At 40.0% G+C, this 19,026-nt stretch overlaps 1 protein-coding gene across 4 annotated transcripts in view; it reads right to left on the reverse strand.

Annotated features, from left to right (window-relative positions):
• Positions 1-19,026, reverse strand: part of iqsec3a (IQ motif and Sec7 domain ArfGEF 3a) — a 269,750-nt gene that overhangs the window by 10,287 nt on the left and 240,437 nt on the right. For all 4 annotated transcript variants that reach the window (XM_049473704.1, XM_049473702.1, XM_049473721.1 and 1 more), the window contains 2 exons: positions 7,890-7,982; positions 5,019-5,065 (listed from right to left, as the gene is read on the reverse strand). In XM_049473704.1, coding sequence (XP_049329661.1) covers positions 5,019-5,065; positions 7,890-7,982 — 140 coding nt within the window. The remainder of the gene's footprint in view (positions 1-5,018; positions 5,066-7,889; positions 7,983-19,026) is intronic.

Raw genomic sequence — 19,026 nt, forward strand, 5'->3', positions numbered from 1 at the left:
CCAACACACTGCCCCCGGCAGGGGGCACGGACCCCAGCCTGCTCCACTGCAACCTGCTCCACCCACATAATCCCCACCTCACTCACAGCAACCTTAAAGAGATAGATCTGCTGCAACCGCATTCCCACAATTCCCCTATTCCACATTTTAAATTAGCCAAAAGCTTACTGCACGTCTGAATTATCACACAAACATTCCACTTATTTACACAAATTCCTGCCTAATCAAAGATGGATAAATCAGTAAGAAAGCAAGGTCATGAAAAAAGAGAAGTATTGTAATGACTCGTAATGTGATTATAAATAATAACAACAAGAAATGATTAAACTTCTAAAAAAGTGATTCTTCATCAACAATTAATAACTGTATATATGATTTGCAGCATTTGTACCAAGCAATTTACAATATTTCTTAAACATATAGTTTTATATTTCAGATATAAAAGTAAATTTCAGTTAAATAAAAGCAAAGTTAAAAAAAAAAAAATTATGTTCAGTCAAAGTGCTTTTCTATTTTAAATTTCCATTTCTAAAACTCCAGCATTTGAGTGAGAATAAGCATCTGTTAAAATTCTCAAACAGCAGAATGCCTGTCTGCTTTATTAAGTTACAATCATTAAGTCTGTGTACTAAACATAAATATAAATCCTTATAACTGACAGAAATAAATATTGGCGTTAATATATTCCAAAAGTTCATTGCTATTTTAAGGACGCATGCGCAATGCGTAAAAATAGACTGTTGACGGGTGTACAATGGCAATGCGCCACGCTACACGCCCTGCGCTGGGTGTACGATAGGGCCCTGAGGCACCTGCAGAGCAAGCACTCGCCAACATCATAGCATCCAGCTAGAAAACGCCAGGCACAATTTTTTTAGGCAAATGTCATACAACCCACCTTATATTATATGATGTTATGAATTATTCAGTAACTATTTTATACCTGAGACTTGTGTGTAAGTTAAAGGACTTTTAAGTACAGAAGCACCCAAGGGGTTAATTACTTAAGGTATGGTAATGGGCTTCTATCTGAGAAGCGTGGTGAGATATGACAGGCCATTAATCAAAGCTGTCATGAAAAGGCGTTGATGTTTAAACATTCATCTGGTGCTCTGGTGGGAAGAACATAAGGCTTAAAGGCTCTTGAGATTCAAATCTTGCTTCTCAAACCCCTGCCTGTTTAAAATAACTTAATACTGATGCAATGACTGTAGAGCATGTGTATGCATGAACACTGTGGTTCCATTTACTTCCGTTCTGTAGAACTAAAGGCAAAATTGTGTGCCTTGCGGCTGATTTTTCCTTTTTTGGACCTGGACTACCCACCTCTGTGTAAGTAACTAGGTTTAAATAGGATCTCCGGTGGATTTTGCGATTTACAGAGACTCTATAGAGACTTTACATTGACTGCATTACACATGTTGTAAAGTAACATATGACATACAAATACTGTTATTAGTGTAAAAGTGTCTATTTTAAAATGTTTCTAACTGTTGTCCATCTTGCTGTTTGCCTATCATAGGTGATATGTTTGCATGTATGAATATTCATGAGCCAGAGACAAAATCCTACTGGAATAAAGTAGCTCTATACTGGACCACCTGAGCAAAACAGGTCACATGGCAATGAGCTAAACTGAATGAAATGAAAAGATGGAATGAGACCTTAAACCATTTAACAATGTATGTTACAGTCATAAGTACTGTCATTTGTGATTATTATTGTAAAAAATATATATATATAAAAAAGTAATAAATGGCATTTGGATTTTATCCAAGATAAGAATGTTACATGTGATTAGAATGCTGGCTGCAAATCGATCTACAAATACATTTGCTATTTAGATAAATTACTGTAGATTACACTACACATTATACAGCAGCACCAATAATAGAAGAATTATCTAGTTAGTTTCGTTATTGAAAGCTTGTATATAAAAGCAGTGTGTAAGACTGGTGGAGGAAAACATGCCAAGATGCATGAATACTGTGACTAAAACCAGGGTTGCTTTACCAAATATTGATTTCTAAAACGTGTTTTTTTTTTACATTATTTGAGGTCTGAAAGCTCTGCATCGTTTTTTTATTTTATTTTAGCCATTTCTTATTTCCTGCAAATAAATGCTCTAAATGGCAATATTTTATTTGGAATTTGTAAGAAATGTTGTCTGTAGTTTATAGAAAAAAAAATCATAAACTGAAGTGGTCTCTTATGTTTTACTAGAGCTGTATATACAGTCATTGGTTTAATGTCATGTTGGCTTCCTTGAAAGGCTCATTGTATTGCATAAAACCCTGCACACACACACACACACACACACAAAGTCGCAGGCTCAAAGAGGCAAAGCTAAGGTCACACGGCACCATCAGGATGCTAACTGCACGGCCGCCTGGGTAATGTAGTCTGAATGTTTAATATTCCCACAGAGACGCTGCGGAGGAGATTGTGACTGCCTGCATTAATGTTAGTGTTAATGTGTGTGCTAATCTGAACGCTAGGGTGGGAGTGCAGCACACACACACACACACACATTCCTTCACACGCAACCGAACACCCCCTCCCACTCTCTCTAGCTCACTCCTTCCCCTTTAAATTCAAACCCAGCCCTAAAAATCTACAATTCATAAACAATAAACCCATTTGCATGCTTTGTCTCCTTGAAAGCATCGCCACAAACAGAGGCACTGAGCTCGCATACAAAGCATCCCGACACGCCCCCTGTATCCTCCTCATCCCCACTATCATCCCCTGCAGCACTAATCTCCAGTCTGCTAGTGCTGGACGCCCCGGTGCCGCGTGTTCTGCTCTTTTCCCTGATTGAGTTCAGCGTTCCTGACACCCGGGAACTCCCAATCCTCCTGCCTCCCCCGTCAGTGTGAGTGTTCACACAGCCTCCTCCACTGAGCTCTGAGTCTGAAATATAACTCTACACTCACTCACTGTGGGACGCTGAGGTTTGATTGGCGGCTGTGAGAGTTGTCTGATAACTCACACACTCTCTGTTACAGATCTTTATACTTACAGACCTAATTAGTACTTATTGAATCATTAGTAGGTACTGAATAATGTTTTCTACATAATTAGTAAATACTGAACAAGTTTTAGGTACTGAACAACTAGTTCATACTGAATAAATAGTAAATAACGAATTTCTGGTAGGAACTAAATAAATAGTAAATACCGGATAAATAGCTGATACTGAACAACTAGTATATACTAAAGAACTAGTATTTATTGAATAAGTAAATACTGAATTACTGGTAGGTACTAAATAAATAGTACACCTAGAATAAGTAGTTGATACTGAATAAATAGTATTTATTCAATAAGTATATACTAAATTACTGGTAGGCACTAAATAAAGAGCAAATATAGAATAAGTAGTTGATATTAAATAACTAGTATATACTGAATAAATAGTAAATATAGAATACGTAAATATTGAATTACTGATGGGTACTAAATAAATAGTACATCTAGAACATCTAGAATAAGTAGTTGATACTGAATAACTAGTATATACTAAATAACTAGTATTTATTCAATAAGTATATACTAAATTACTGGTAGGTACTAAATAAAGAGCAAATATAGAATAAGTAGTTGATACTAAATAACTAGTATTTACTAAATAACTAGTATTTATTCAATAAGTATTACTAAATTACTGGTAAGTACTAAATAAAGAGCAAATATAGAATAAGTAGTTGATACTAAATAACTAGTATATACTGAATAACTAGTATTTGTTAAATAAGTAAATGTTGAATTACTAGTAGGCTGAGAGTATAGTAGATACTAAATAATCAAAATGTACAAAATAATTAGTAGATATTAAACATTTTGAAGTTGTGAAACAATAAATAAGTCCTGGATAATTAATATATTTTTTAAATAATTAAATGCAGAATAACTAGTTTTAAAGAAATACTAGCAAGTAGTAGTGCATGAATGTAAACAAAAGCAAGCCAGTAGTAAATATTTAGTAGATACGCAATAAAAAGTAGTACTTGTTAGAACAGGTAGGTTCTAGATAAATGTTAAATTCTGAATAACTAGTAACTGATTACTTAGTAATTTTAAATGCTGTAAAATCAAAGAAACTCATCATTTTTAAGTGGTCTAACTTTTTCCAGAGCTATATGTATATATATATATATTAGGGAAGTTTCCCTTTTAATTAAAAAAGTTTCAATTGTGGAACAAATTAAACATATAATGTGGGCGAGATTAATAACAAAATAAAAAGGTTTAAGGTTTAAGCCATTAAACACACGATTACTATGATTTACTGTTTATCCATGTGACATCACATAAGTTAGACAGGAAACAGGAGGGATGTTCAAGAGCAGAGCATTCAAAAGTCACTCGAAACCTCTTATAAGAGGCGTATAATCCAGTTTAGACCAGAAGGAGCTTGTTAATGGACTGATTAGCTGATTAGTTGGATCAGGCAGGGAAACTATATAAAATCAGCAGGATGGTGTTAGTCCTCAACCTGTATTAGAAAGCACTGGCCTACAGAACCACACAGAACCACAACCTCCTCAGCTACAACTACAGACAACAGACTACAGACACGCCCATCAGGCCCTCAGTCTGAGGAACTCTGCTAACAGCAGCACTTAGCTGGTAAAAGGCCCAGTTCACAGACTGTCTCCCTCCAGTCGGCTGAGTGATAACTGCTAAAAGACCCCAGTACTCCTCTTCTCACTGCACTTAGCAGTCCGGCTGCAGCTGCGGGGGATCGAGTGAGCACGAGTTTGACCTCCAGTGGACTGCTGTTGGTTTTGGCTCCAGGGCAAGTCTGTGTGAAGCGGATTCAGGGGCAATGTAGACTCGGTGGACGGGGTGCTGCACCAAGCTTTTAATGCCAACCCAGGTCTATTATGGCTATTGTGGCCCATTACATTTAATCAACTACTAAATACAGAGTGCACTGTCTGCTACAAGCTGACCCTAATGCTATCAATAAAAGGCAGTGCAGGGACTTACCTGCCCAGACAATGGCCACTTACCTCTACCGCGTTGTGTCCACTCGCCACCGCCTCAATGTCCCTCTTACCTGACCAGCAAAGAGAATCACATGTTAGACTGAGATGAGAAGACAGTCGTGCACTGAAAAAAAAAACGATGCGTAAAATTTACTTTAAAAAAGTTTAACTTAAGGCAACTTTCTGCATTTGCTTTTTTTTAGATAAATAAAATTTAAGTAACTTCAACTCGGTTTCAAGACTTAAATGTTACATAGAGTAAATAAGTGAACTGAACTTCAGTCAATCCTTTGCACACAATAGTACCTAATTACAATTCATTAATTTATACAATATTATTATATATATATATTTTTTTATAAAACACACATTCAAATATTTACATAATGTCAAAGATTTGTTTTGTAAACAGACCAAGTCTCACTGTCTCAACACATAGATAGATCTAATACATTCTTTTTTAGTATACTTAAAATAATGTATTACATGCCATCCGTGTGTTGTAACAGTGTAACGTGTGTTTTAACTAAAAAAAAATTAAATTTCAGGAATTATAATATATTATTTATCATAAATTCTTTGAGTAATACTGTATAAATTAAGTAAATATAATTAGGTAATATTGTTTGCAGAAATGAAGTAAAGTTTACTAAAAGAAAGGATTGACTGAAGTTCAGTTCACTTATTTACTCTATGTAACATTTATGTCTTGAAACCAAGTTGAAGTTACTTGAATGTTTCTAAAATAACATTTACTTTAAAAAAAGCAAATGCAGAAAGTTGCAAAACGTTTTTCAAGTAAATTTTACGCTTCAGTGTATACAGCTCTGGAACAAAAGTAAGAGACCACTTAAAAATGATAAGTTTCTTTGATTTTACCAAATTCAGGAATATAATCAAGAGGAAGAGGGATGATCACAAGCCATCAAACCGAGCTGTACTGCTTGAATTTTGGTACCAGGAGTGGCATAAAATTATCCAAAAGCAGTGTGTAAGACTGCTGGAGGAGAACATGCCATGATGAATGAAAACTATGATTAAACACCAGGTTTATTCCACCAAATATTGATTTATGAACTCTTAAAACTTTATGAATATGTGTTTCTCATTTTCTGCAAATAAATGCTCTTACTGACAATATTTTTATTTGGAATTTGGGAGAAATGTCGGTAGGTTATAGAATAAAACAACAATGTTCATTTTACTCAAACATATACCTTTAAATAGCAAAATCAGAGAAACTGATTCAGAAAATATTAATTAAAGGTCAAATATTAATAAATGAGGATCTATAAACATAAATTGATCAACATATATTAGACTGCAAATATATTTCACCGTGTGAGTGGTGAAAGTAACAGGTTTAACAAGTGTGTCCACCCACTTGTTCACCCACTTCAAATTTGAAAAAGGCAAAAAAAAAAAAATGGGAGGGGTAGTTTGGGAGGGGCACTGAGTGATGTATGGGTTTAGAGGCTGGGAGGGAGGGAGAGCTGATTGGCTGAGCTGCAGAAGCAGCAGTGTGCCTCTGATAGCAGTGAGACCCGGACGGTTGTATATCAGCAGGGGGGGGTCAGTTATTGATATATTATTGACAGGCTCATTTGCATACTGTGATGTGTATCATCCACACCTATAGCACAGTTGAACCTGTAACGGCCCTGCAGCGGTGGAACATATTTCAGCTATTAATGGAAAAATTAATTATACCACAGTTTCAATATCGCTGTGTATTGAAATATTTTGAGTTATAGAGGAAGAGAAAATACGATCTGTTTGGTTATAAAAACTCTGCAGGTTTAAATAGTTCCATTGCTGCTGTCTTTGGTTTGTAAGCACTGCATTGTTGCTAGGTTACCTGTATGTGGTGGAGTTATACATGGAGAGCTTCGGTTACAGTGCATTACCGGCTGATAATGGCATAGAACGCCTCTCAGCCAATCACATTGTAGGGTCAGAACTAACTGTGGCATAATATACAATGCCTATCATTGTTGTCAGACAAGAACCTTGTATTTCCATGTTTGCTGATTATATAATAAATAACCGACCAATAGAAATGTCCCAAACTGAAATAAATAATAATAAGTACATTTTCTAATAATTCTTTCACTTTTCATATTAAAAAATTAAGACTTTCTTCCACTATAAAGTCATTAAGTTATAAAAGACATTTGACACAAATATGACCAAAAGGCCCAGATTATTAAATGATGGTCCTATTTTATATAAACAATCTTTAATCACTGTGTAATTACTCAGTTAAAACTCAGTTGATCAATGTATGAATCAAATTAAACTATTGGTGATGTATTCTCTGTTATAAAAGCATAACTTTAGCTAAGTGTCAATTTATGTAATTACACATTGCACCACATCAGTTTAACTGGAGCAGTTGAAACAGGAACACCAGCAGCAATTTAATATGTATTTATTTAATAATTTTTTTGAATGTTTTACACAAATACACAGAGAAGGGAAGCTTCTGTTAGAGCTATTAATTTTAAATTTGATATGAATGTATTGACATTATCTGTGTGATTTCAATGCATCTGTAACAGCCAGCAGATCACTACTAGTTTATACGGTTAATATATATATATATGTTATATATATGTTATTAATGTATAATTACACAGTTATTACACACAATAAAGAATCGGGACCTGAAAGAATAAAAGAATGCTGACTCTCTGGTATTTTTTTTGTTTTTCTTTCTCTAGGTTTCAGCAGGGTGCCTCCTCCACTGGTGTTCACACTTATTCCTTTTCTTATTTTCTCTTCTTGTACCTCCTACTGACAGCCACTTACTCTGCATCGTTTATGCAGTGTGTGTGCGTGCATGCATGTGTGTGTGTGTGTGTGTGTGTGTGCGTGCACGTGTGTGAGTGGTACCCGATGGAGAACTCTGTCTCCCTCTGAGCTCCAGCTGGGTGCCGTTGTTTTTGGAAGAGTGAGTCTTTGACCCCTGCTGCTTCTCCAGCTCCCCTACACACACACACACAGAGAAAGAGAGACAGAGAAAGAGAGAGAGAAAGAGAGAGAGAGAGAGAGAGAGTGTGTGTGTATCAGAACCTACAATACAAAAATTACCCCAGCACACAGTTGTATGCAACATCATGTCTCATGTCTCCTTAACTGTAAGTCTGCAGCCTCTCAGCATTACCCACACACACACACACACACACACACACACACACACAGCATCTCTCTTTAGGAACAGTCTGTGCCGAGCATGCTGACACTTCCCGCTCTGATGATGACGGTGCAGGGAACACACTGTGGGAGAAAAGCGTGAAAACCCTTATTATAGAGAAACCCTCAATCCCTCTACTCAATGAAAACCTTACACACGAGAGAGAGAGAGAGAGAGAGAGAGAGAGAGAGAGAGAGAGAGAGAGAGAGAGAGAGACTGAGAGAGTTGAGAGAGTGAAAGAGACAGAGAGATTGAAAAACAGATTGATAGAGAGAGTGAAAAAGAAAGGAGAGGATAACAGAGTGTGAAAGAAATGGAGAGAGAAAAAAGAATTGAGAGAGAGATTGAGAGAGTGAGAGTGTGAAAGATTGAAAGTGAGAGAAAGAGAAAGAGAGAGAGATTGCCAGAAAGAAAGATAAAGCAACATAAAGAAAGAGTTTGGGAGGCAGAGAGAGTGAGAGATTGAGAGATATTGAGAGAGAGAGAGAGAGAAAGATTGAGAGAAAGAGAAAGACAGACTGAGAGAGTGAGATTAAGAGACACAAAGAGAGATTGAAAGAGAAAGACAGACTGAGAGAGTGAGATTAAGAGACACAAAGAGAGATTGAAAGAGAAAGAGACAGAGAACTGAGAGGGTGAGAGAGAAAAAGAGAGAGAAAAAGAGTAAGAGTGTGAGAGAGATTGAGATAGAAAAAGAGAGATTGAGAGAGTGAAAGTGAGAAAGATTTAAAAGTAAGAGAAAGAGAGATTGAGAGAAAGAAAGAGAAAGCAACATAAAGAAAGAGTTTGAGAGACAGAGAGAGTGAGAGATTGAGAGATATTGAGAGAGAGAAAGATTGAGAGAGTGAGAGAAAGAGACAGAAAGAGAAAGAGACTGAGAGAACTGAGAGAGTGAGAAAGATTGAGAGGGAGATTAAAAGACAGAACAAGAGATTGAAAGAGAGAGAGATTAAAAGAGAGATTGAGAGAAAGATTGAGAGAGTTGAGAGAAAGAGAGAGATTAAGAGAGAGAGAACGAGAGAGTGAAAAAGATTAAAAGAGTGAGAGGAGAGAGAAAGACAGATTAAGAGTGTGAAAGAGAGATTGAGAGACAGAAAGAGAGATTGAGAGACAGAAAGAGAACAGTTTGAGAGAGTGAGAGACAGATAGATAAAGAGAAATTTACTATTTAACTTAAAAATAACTATTTTTTTGCTTCTGATCAGTAGTGAGGTAAGCTTGGGTAGGTTTGCTCTGGATCTGCATGGTTACTGTTTATATTTCATACAATAATAACTCTTTTATATTGCACCGTTCTTTATCTCAAGGACAGCCAAAACACATACAGTTCTCTGACTAACAGGAGGAAAAACTCTCCAGGCAGTGTGTGAATTCACTTAAAGTGTTTTTTTACACTAGCCTTTTTTTCTGGACCCAGCAAGTTTGGAACATTCAGTAAAGAGTAAAAGCTGTTTTCAATCTCGGCAGCGATCATTCCAGATACCAATCTCAGGCCTTTCTAAAATTGGTGGTCTTGGGTTCACATCAAGTGGACTCTGGTCTAGTCCACTGCATGTGTGGAAGCTATCCGCTCCCATTGCCGTGTGTGAGGTCATGTGATTGGTTCATCTCGTAATGTGGTACTTGCACTTATGACTTTACATCCCTTTTCATCAATGTAATAATACTTTTTGCATAATAAACTTACACTGTGAAATGATATTAATGATTAATAGAAATGATGATTTAAAGCAGCAAATGACTGAAGATTTTCTCGATCTGTTGGAATTGGAAGTTTGGAATAAGTTCTTGTGTGAGAAAACAAACCATTGAAAAATTAGCTCCTCCCCCAAATTACACCAGAACCGGTCTTGGAGGCTTGGAGGTAAAAAAACGCCCTTAGAGTGAACACATAGATTTCTTTATAGTCTTAGATTCCTCAGAGCCACTCTGGCATGGAAAGGCATCGTCAAGAAAGGGATAATCTAAGACCAACCCATGAAACATTCCAGCTGTGATATAGAGTAATGTTAATAGCAGGCTTGAGAAATACTTTTGTACAATTGTAGAGTAACTCTGTTGGTGGACTTTAGAGACATCTTTAGTGCAGTGTAGAGGGACTCAACTTAGTGTAAGCACTAAGAAACATTTAATGGTGATGGTAACGGTGGAGTGGATGGATAATGGTGTTTTTGGGTGCCTTTATGTCTATGTTACCTTCTGGCTCTCTACCTTTATTTAGGCTACAATACTCAGACCTACCAGACCTGCCAGAGCTTCACTCTGATAACACTGCATATTGTTTGTTCTCCATAAATCCAGTCCAAACTAATTGCGACATCATCAGTTGTAAAAAGCACTACATGAATACATTTTATTAAATATTATTTTATTTGAGTGGTGATCTTGGGAAACATCTGAGCCATCTGATTGAGTATCTCTCTTTGGTAGGCCTTGGAGACAGCAAAGCCATGAGGTAGAGTAACTTCAGCAGTGAGCCCGAGAAACATCTGGGCCATCTTGTAGAGTACGTCTGATAAATTATCCTGGCTAGTAGTTGGCCTGAGAAATACAGGGGTTGGACAATGAAAGTAAAACACCTGGTTTTAGACCACAATAATTTATTGTCCCGACAGACAGTTCTGGTGGAAACAGGAGAGTTGAGGTGCACATTGAATTCTGCTGTGATTTGGGCAGCCGTGGTTTTATGTTTTTTTTGGATACAATCCGGGTTAGCACCCGAACATCCCTTTCAGACAGCTTCCTCTTACAGCATCCACAGTTAATCCTGTTGGATGTTGTTCATCCTTCTTGGTGGTATTCTGACATTACCCTGGATACCGTAACTCTTGAAATATTACTGCTGTCTTGGTCACAGATGCGCCAGCAAGACGTGCACCAACAATTTATCCTCTTTTGATCTCTGGGATGTCACCGATAATGTTGTGTGCATGGCAATATTTGGAGCAAAACTGTGCTCTTACCCTGCTAATTGAACCTTCACACTCTGCTCTTACTGGTGCAATAATGTGCAATTAATGAAGATTGGCCACCAGGCTGCTCCAGTTTTAGCCATGAAACCTCCCACACTAAAATGACAGGTGCTTCAGTTTCATTGTTCCGCCCCTGTATCTGAGCTGTGATGCAGAGTTATCTCTGTGGGGAAATGTGCAACACTCTCAGATGCATCAGGAAAAGAAGAATGTGTCAGATCTCCTGAGAGGAGAACAGTGCAGAGGTTCATCCACATAGAGCAAGAGAGAGAGAAAGAGAGAGAGAGAGTTATGAAGAGAGGTATGATCAAAGTAAGACAGCTAAGCTAGAAGAAAAGAAGAGACATACAGATGTTTTCTCAAAGCAAAGTAAAGGTGTATGCCTTTATGGTCTTAAAAGAAACTACTGACACACACAGACACAAACACACACACACACACACTCACTCACCAAAAGATTTTCATCACATCTGTGGATGTAATGAACGCTGGCTGAACTCAGCAGGATACTCACTTTGAAGTCCACTGACAGCACAAGAGCTTTACATCTGTTACGCAAGACCACGTAAGTAGGATCCAAATGCAGGTCTAATAGCAGAGAGTAAATCCGAATACAACAAACAGGCAAGGGAGATCCAAAAACAGAGTCCAAAACACAATAGCAAAAAGTCAGAATACCAGAATAGCTGAGACAGAGAAAACGCTTCGAATTGCAAGTAGAACTTAGACAAGACGTCGCATAGAGCGTTAGGAGTGGTGAGTATATATACAGGTAGTGATTACAAACAGGCAACAGGTGAGTAAAGCGCTAATACTGAGGCGAGTGCGACCTCATGAGGCGAGGAGGAGCAACACCAGGGTCATAGGTGACATTACCCCCCCCTTGACGGTTGACCCCAGCCAACCTCCCTACTCTACGTCGTGGACGACCACGAGGACGGGGAGCCGGACGGTCAGGATGTTCCCGGTGAAATTCATCGATAAGGGAGTGGTCGAGGATATCGTGCACCGGGACCCAAGATCGTTCCTCTGGTCCGTAGCCCTCCCAGTCCACAAGGTAGAGCAAACGTCCTCCTTGACGCTTAGAGTCCAACAAAGCGCGAACAGAGTACGCTGGGGCCCCGTCAATGTCTAGTGGAGGGGGAGGTTCTGCCATGGACCCTGGAGTCTGGGGATCAGAAGAACAAAAGGGTTTGAGGAGAGAGACATGGAATGTAGGAGCAATACGGTAATGAGCAGGTAAGTCTATGCGGTAGGAGACTGGAGTGATTTGTCGAATGATTCTGAAAGGACCTATAAATCTCGGACTTAACTTCTTGGAGGGTAGTTTGAGTCTCAGGTCCCGAGTGGACAGCCAGACCATCTGACCAACTGTGAAGTCAAGTGCCGCCCTTCTTCTCCGATCAGCTTGAATTTTCATGCGGTGGATGGCTCTTCGAATACGAACGTGTGCCTCCTCCCACGTCTGCATACTTCTGTTCCTCCATTCATCCACAGCAGGCACTTGGCTGGGTTCTGTGTCTAAAGGGAAAAAAGGAGGCTGGTACCCTAGAACACATTGGAAAGGGGTTAGTCCTGTGGAAGAGCTAGTTAGAGAGTTCTGTGCATACTCGGCCCATGTGATGTAAGAACTCCAATCATGTTGATTACAGAGGCAATAAGAGCGCAAAAATCGCCCAAGTTCTTGGTTGAGTCTCTCCACTTGGCCGTTAGATTGGGGGTGGTATCCAGAACTGAGACTAATGTTGATGTTCAGGATTTTGCAGAAAGCACGCCATACATGAGATGTGAATTGGGGACCTCGGTCCGATACGATATCATCTGGCAGTCCATAAAACCTGAAGACATTTTCGAAAAGTGTTTCTGCCATTTCCCAGGCTGTGGGCAGCTTCTTTAAAGGGATGACACGACATGCTTTGGAGAACCTGTCAATAATAACTAAAATGGTAGTGTACCCATTAGATGGAGGCAGATCAGTGATAAAGTCTACTCCTAGGTGAGACCATGGGCGTTTGGGTATCTCTAGGGGGACTAGCAATCCAGTGGGGGGTGAACGAGTAGATTTGGTTTGTGCACATACCTCACAATTCTGCACAAAACGATGAGCATCCTCCACAGACGTAGGCCACCAATATTTGCGATGTAATAGCTCCACAGTGCGCTGCATGCCCGGATGTCCTGAACTCGGAGAGGAATGTACAATACTCAGTACACGATTACGCATAGTAGCAGGTACGTAGGTCTTACCTACAGGACAATCAGCAGGGCTGGGATCTGCAGCACATTCCAGCAGGATCTCACTGTCCAGATCCCAAGTGACAGGGGCTATAACACAGGAGGGAGGAAGGATTGGTTCTGGTTTATCATGGTGGGTGCTCTTGATATCAGGAAACATGCGTGACAGAGCATCGGCCTTCCCATTCTTGGATCCAGGTCTAAAGGTGACAGAGAAGTTAAAACGGTTAAAAAACAAGGACCAACGAGCTTGTCTGGAATTTAACCGTTTGGCAGACCTGATATATTCCAGGTTGCGATGATCAGTGAAAACAAGAAAGGGGTGTCTGGCTCCCTCCAACCAGTGTCTCCACTCTTCTAAGGCATACTTCATTGCCAGGAGTTCCCGATTACCAATGTCATAGTTCTTTTCTGCTGGGTTTAACTTACGGGAAAAATAGGCACATGGGCGTAACTTGGGTGGTGTTCCAGTTCTTTGGGATAGGACGGCCCCTACCCCCGTGTCAGAAGCATCAACCTCCACCTCAAATGGCAGTTCAGGGTCAGGGTGTGTGAGGATGGGAGCTGTGGTAAACCTTTCTTTCAATGTTTGAAATGCTAGTTCAGCAGCAGTGGTCCATTCAATGGTTCTCTTCTTACCCTTGAGTAGTGAGGTGAGAGGTGCAGCAATGGAACTGAATCCTCTAATGAAGCGACGGTAGAAATTAGCAAATCCAAGAAAACATTGCAGCTCCCGGATAGTTTTGGGCTTAGGCCATTTAACTACAGCTTCGACTTTGTCTGAGTTCATGCTAACACCCCCGGGTCGAATGTTATAACCCAGAAAAGAAAGTTCTTGGACATGGAAGTCGCACTTCTCTGATTTGACATAGAGCTGGTTGTCTAGGAGTCTCTTTAACACAGCCCTGACCTGGCGAATGTGTTCTGAAAGGGAGGATGAATAGATCAAAATATCATCCATAAAAACTATGACCCATCTGTCTAGCATATCTCTGAGGACTTCGTTGACGAATGCTTGAAACACAGAGGGGGAGCAGGACAACCCATATGGCATGACTAAGTACTCATAGTGGCCCCTAGTGGTCACAAAAGCAGTTTTCCATTCATCTCCTTCTTTGATGCGAATGAGGTTGTATGCGCTTCTAAGGTCTAATTTGGTGAACCATTGGGCATTCCGCAATTTTTCAAGAGCTGATGGTACAAGAGGTAGGGGGTAAGGGTTCTTTACAGAAATAGCATTAAGACCTCGGTAATCAATGCAAGGGCGTAAGCCGCCATCTTTCTTTTCAACAAAAAAGAATCCAGCTGCACAGGGGGATGTAGAGGGGCGAATATGACCGTTAGATAGAGCCTCGTCTATATATTTTTCTAAGGCTAGATTTTCAGGTTCAGACAATGGATAGACCCGGCTACGAGGGGGGATAGTATTGGGTAGCAAGTCAATGGAACAGTCTCCTGGTCTATGGGGTGGTAATTGTGTGGCCCTTTTCTTGCTAAATACTTCCATAAGGTCATGATAACATTTGGGGATGGAAACAATATTGGTCACATCAGGGCTTTCGACGGAAGTGGTCCGACACGGTATGGTTAAACAATGGTCTTGTCAGTAATTACTCCACTTCAGTATTTCTCTTTGCTTCCAGGAGATCAGGGGGTCGTGCTGGGCAAGCCAGGTATAGCCCAAAATGATGGGGTGATCAGGGGATTCTAAGATTAGGAATGAAAGTTGTTCATGGTGAAAAAGCCCAACCTGGAGAGAGAGAGTTCAGGAGTTCTTTGAGTTATAGCTCCGGTGCCCAAAGGACGACCATCCAGAGCCTTGACCTTGAGTCGAGAGTCCATAGGAAGCAAGGGTATCTGGAGTTGGTGAGCCAGGTTGGCATCCATGAAGTTGTCAGCAGCCCCAGAATCTAGAAGGGCTAACAGAGAATATTTCTCAGAGGCAATGGTAATTTGTACAGAGATAGACATGTGCATTAAAGAAACTGAGAATTGAGACACGCTTACCTCTGCCGTCCTGGAACCACCAGGACGAACAGGACAGGAAGAGCAGATATGACCAATCTGGCCACAGTATAAACATAACCCCTCTCTGCGGCGGCGCTGTTTCTCCTCTGGAGTCAAACGGGCTCTTCCCAGCTGCATAGGTTCGGTTTCCCCAAAGGGGGTGGGGCCAGGAACACTGGGGAGTGGTCGGGGCTCTCTGAGTTTCCTTTTCCCGCGGAGAAGGTTGTCCAGTGAAATAGCAGCGTCGATAAGCTGATTTAGTGACAGGTCTTGAGCCCTGAATACTAACTCTGCTTGTAGATCTTCCCGTAATCCCCGCTGAAACATGGTTTTCAGCGCTGGCTCACTCCATCCGCTGCCTGCAGCGAGTGTGCGGAAGTCGAGGGAGTAACTTGCCGCAGAACGGGTACCCTGTTTCAGTTCGCAAATTTGTAAACCCACCTCCTTTCCGGCTGCAGGGTGGTCAAATACAGCTTTAAACTGAGCTAAAAAGTGCGTCTCTGAAAGTAAGATCTCGCTATTGGCAGACCATAGAGCCGTAGCCCACTCCTTGGCTTTACCGGAGAGCAGTGAAATTACAAAATGAATCTTATCAGTCTCTTGACGGAACTGAGCCGCATTGTGATTAATATATAAAGTACATTGCATTAAAAAGCTCTTACATGTACCCGGAGAGCCGTCATAACGTTCAGGAACAGCAATAAAGACTGAGGAGGAAGGATTGGCAGGAGCACCGGCGTCAGCGGCCTGTTCAGGTGCAGCAGCCGTTTCAGCAGCGGGGGGGCTCACACGCTGCACCAAACCCTGAACAAGCTGGACCAATTCTTCCATTTTCTCTTCCTGGCTGGCAATCCGCAGCTCCAAACCTGCTGGGTCCATCCGGGCGACGTCTTATGTTACGCAAGACCACGTAAGTAGGATCCAAATGCAGGTTTAATAGCAGAGAGTAAATCCGAATACAACAAACAGGCAAGGGAGATCCAAAAACAGAGTCCAAAACACAATAGCAAAAAGTCAGAATACCAGAATAGCTGAGACAGAGAAAACGCTTCGAATTGCAAGTAGAACTTAGACAAGACGTCGCATAGAGCGTTAGGAGTGGTGAGTATATATACAGGTAGTGATTACAAACAGGCAACAGGTGAGTAAAGCGCTAATACTGAGGCGAGTGCGACCTCATGAGGCGAGGAGGAGCAACACCAGGGTCATAGGTGACAACATCTATATACTGTACACTCTACACACCTTTAGCAGCGGTTACACTTTCATACTCCACAATTGTTCAGCTTAATAAATGTATTTTTATGAATGTAAAAATGTATCTCAACCCAACTGAGATGATGTGGCATGACCTCATAAGAGCGATTCACACCAGATATCCCAAGAATATTATAGCTGAACTGAAACAGTTTCCCCACGGCACTTTCATTTATTTCACGTATGTTTTTTGTATGTATGTTTTGTGTTTTTGTTATTCGGCGACACTTAGAGGCGATGCATTGCAATTACAACTATTCAGATATCCTTTATTCACACATTGTAGTCATAAGCCATTATTGGATAAAATAAAGTAAATTTATCAGACAATTAAACTTATAATTAAAATTAATCAGACAATTTCATTGGCTTACTGAAATAATTATTCAATAATCGTGTTTCCACTTAGCCTAGATTACACCTTAAAGGAAAAAGAAAAGTTTAAGCTGGAGTTGTTGGAGATGGCAGCGTTGGCATTATTGGCAAATATTGTGATTTTTTTGGCCCATGATGATGACTGGCTTATAAGTCGTTTTAGATTTCCAAGAGCCTGTTTGGGTTGGGATAAGATTACAAGCTGAGTGCGTGATGGCAACTCATTTAAAGCATTTTAATTAATCTATCTATCTATCTATCTATCTATCTATCTATCTATCTATCTATCTATCTATCTATCTATCTATCTATCTATCTATCTATCTATCTATCTATCTATCTATCTATCTATCTATCTATCTAAACTCCTCTTCCACATACAGTAAGTGCAGGTCTCTAGTTCACACTTTTACACTTTTGCACTTTTGTACTATTTCACCCCCTTTTCTCTTCCCTGGCCCCTGTGATCTCTCTGCTTATCTTTTCAGATGAAGTTCTCCAATCCCTCGCTCTCCCTCTTCCTCCCCTCTCAGTTTGAATCTTTTGAACGGTGTTTGGAAGCTTGACTGCAGAGCAGCGGAGGAAACAAATAACCAGAACATCAAAACCTCTCCAGACTCTCAGAGGAGCGGGAACACAACGGGTAAAAGATAACGCAGAGGCACGAGGACACACTCGCCCACGTGAACAGGTTCTGTTTCAGGTGTTGTTGCTGAGAGAATGAAAGGAAAAAAAAAAAAAACACGAAGAAGAAGACAAAAAAGATCAAAGCCTCGTCTAAAGCTCTACATTACAACAGCTTAATATCTATCTACCACACGTTCACTGTAGCCGCACCTGATCAGACTACAAACCAGCACCTGCTCCTCTTTTTCCTTCCCTTCTTCCTCACTTTCAGAGATGCTAACGGCTCTGAACGGTGGAACAAAACGCCGGAGGAAGCGTGAGGAAGGGTTACGCATTAAACTGAGCCTTTATATCGATTAGACTGTTTATTCTTGACATACTCATCATTACATTGAGCACAAGCAAGCTATCCCTGCAGAACCAGTACAATCTCTCTCCACCAGTTACTGCACATTTGTATTCTACACTGATTTGCCAACAGTCATGGGATAGCAGTATGTAAATTGTGAGTTATCTTGGAAGTAAGGCCAAAAAAAGGTGCCAACATGCTCATGACAAGGCAATGTGAATTATTATAGAGTGTACAGCACAGTGTACACAATGGGTGGTAATGATCGTGACCGGCAGCATCTGGTTAGAACTGTCTACATCCATATTCAATGCAGGAGCCCCCATCCACACATCCCACAGCTCAGGACAGCTTTATTTAGCTTCCACAGGACATGGCAAAAGTCACGGGACATGACACTAAACTTAACCTTACACTTTCTCATTAAAACATTAAAACAGCTCTACTAAAACCGAAGGTTTTAATTAGGACTGTCAACATGTAACATGTAAAGCATTAATGCACATGATTAATATGGAATCAGTAACATGTTATTATTAGGACACTGGCTTATTCAATGTTTCGACTGAATTCTTTAATCTTTGGCCTGTTTGATCATGATTAAAATAAATTCTGTGGACAAAAGTATCAGGACACAATTCATTCATTGTTTATTTATTTATTGATTCATTTATTCTGAAATCAATGGTATTAAACATTGACCTCAGTAACAGAAACACCAGCTTTGGCCTTTTTGACCTTGATTAATACACTACAATATGTATATTTTTTGTTCTAAAATCTAGAGTTTTAAACCATAAGCTCAGCAACAGAAATACCAGGATTGGCCTATTGTACCTACATAATACACTTTTGGAAATTAAACATGTGCAAAAAAATATACTAGTGTATGAAGATCTGCCAGAGACAAAGAATTCTTGGTGTACAGGCACAGCTGTCACAAAGCAGCAGAGACGGCAGAGTAAGTGAACAACAGGGCCCGTCCTTATAGGGAAGAAACCAAAACTGTCTGTC

The sequence above is a fragment of the Astyanax mexicanus genome, chromosome 2, assembly GCF_023375975.1.
Source record: "Astyanax mexicanus isolate ESR-SI-001 chromosome 2, AstMex3_surface, whole genome shotgun sequence".
In the NCBI taxonomy this organism is placed as follows: Eukaryota; Metazoa; Chordata; class Actinopteri; order Characiformes; family Acestrorhamphidae; genus Astyanax; species Astyanax mexicanus.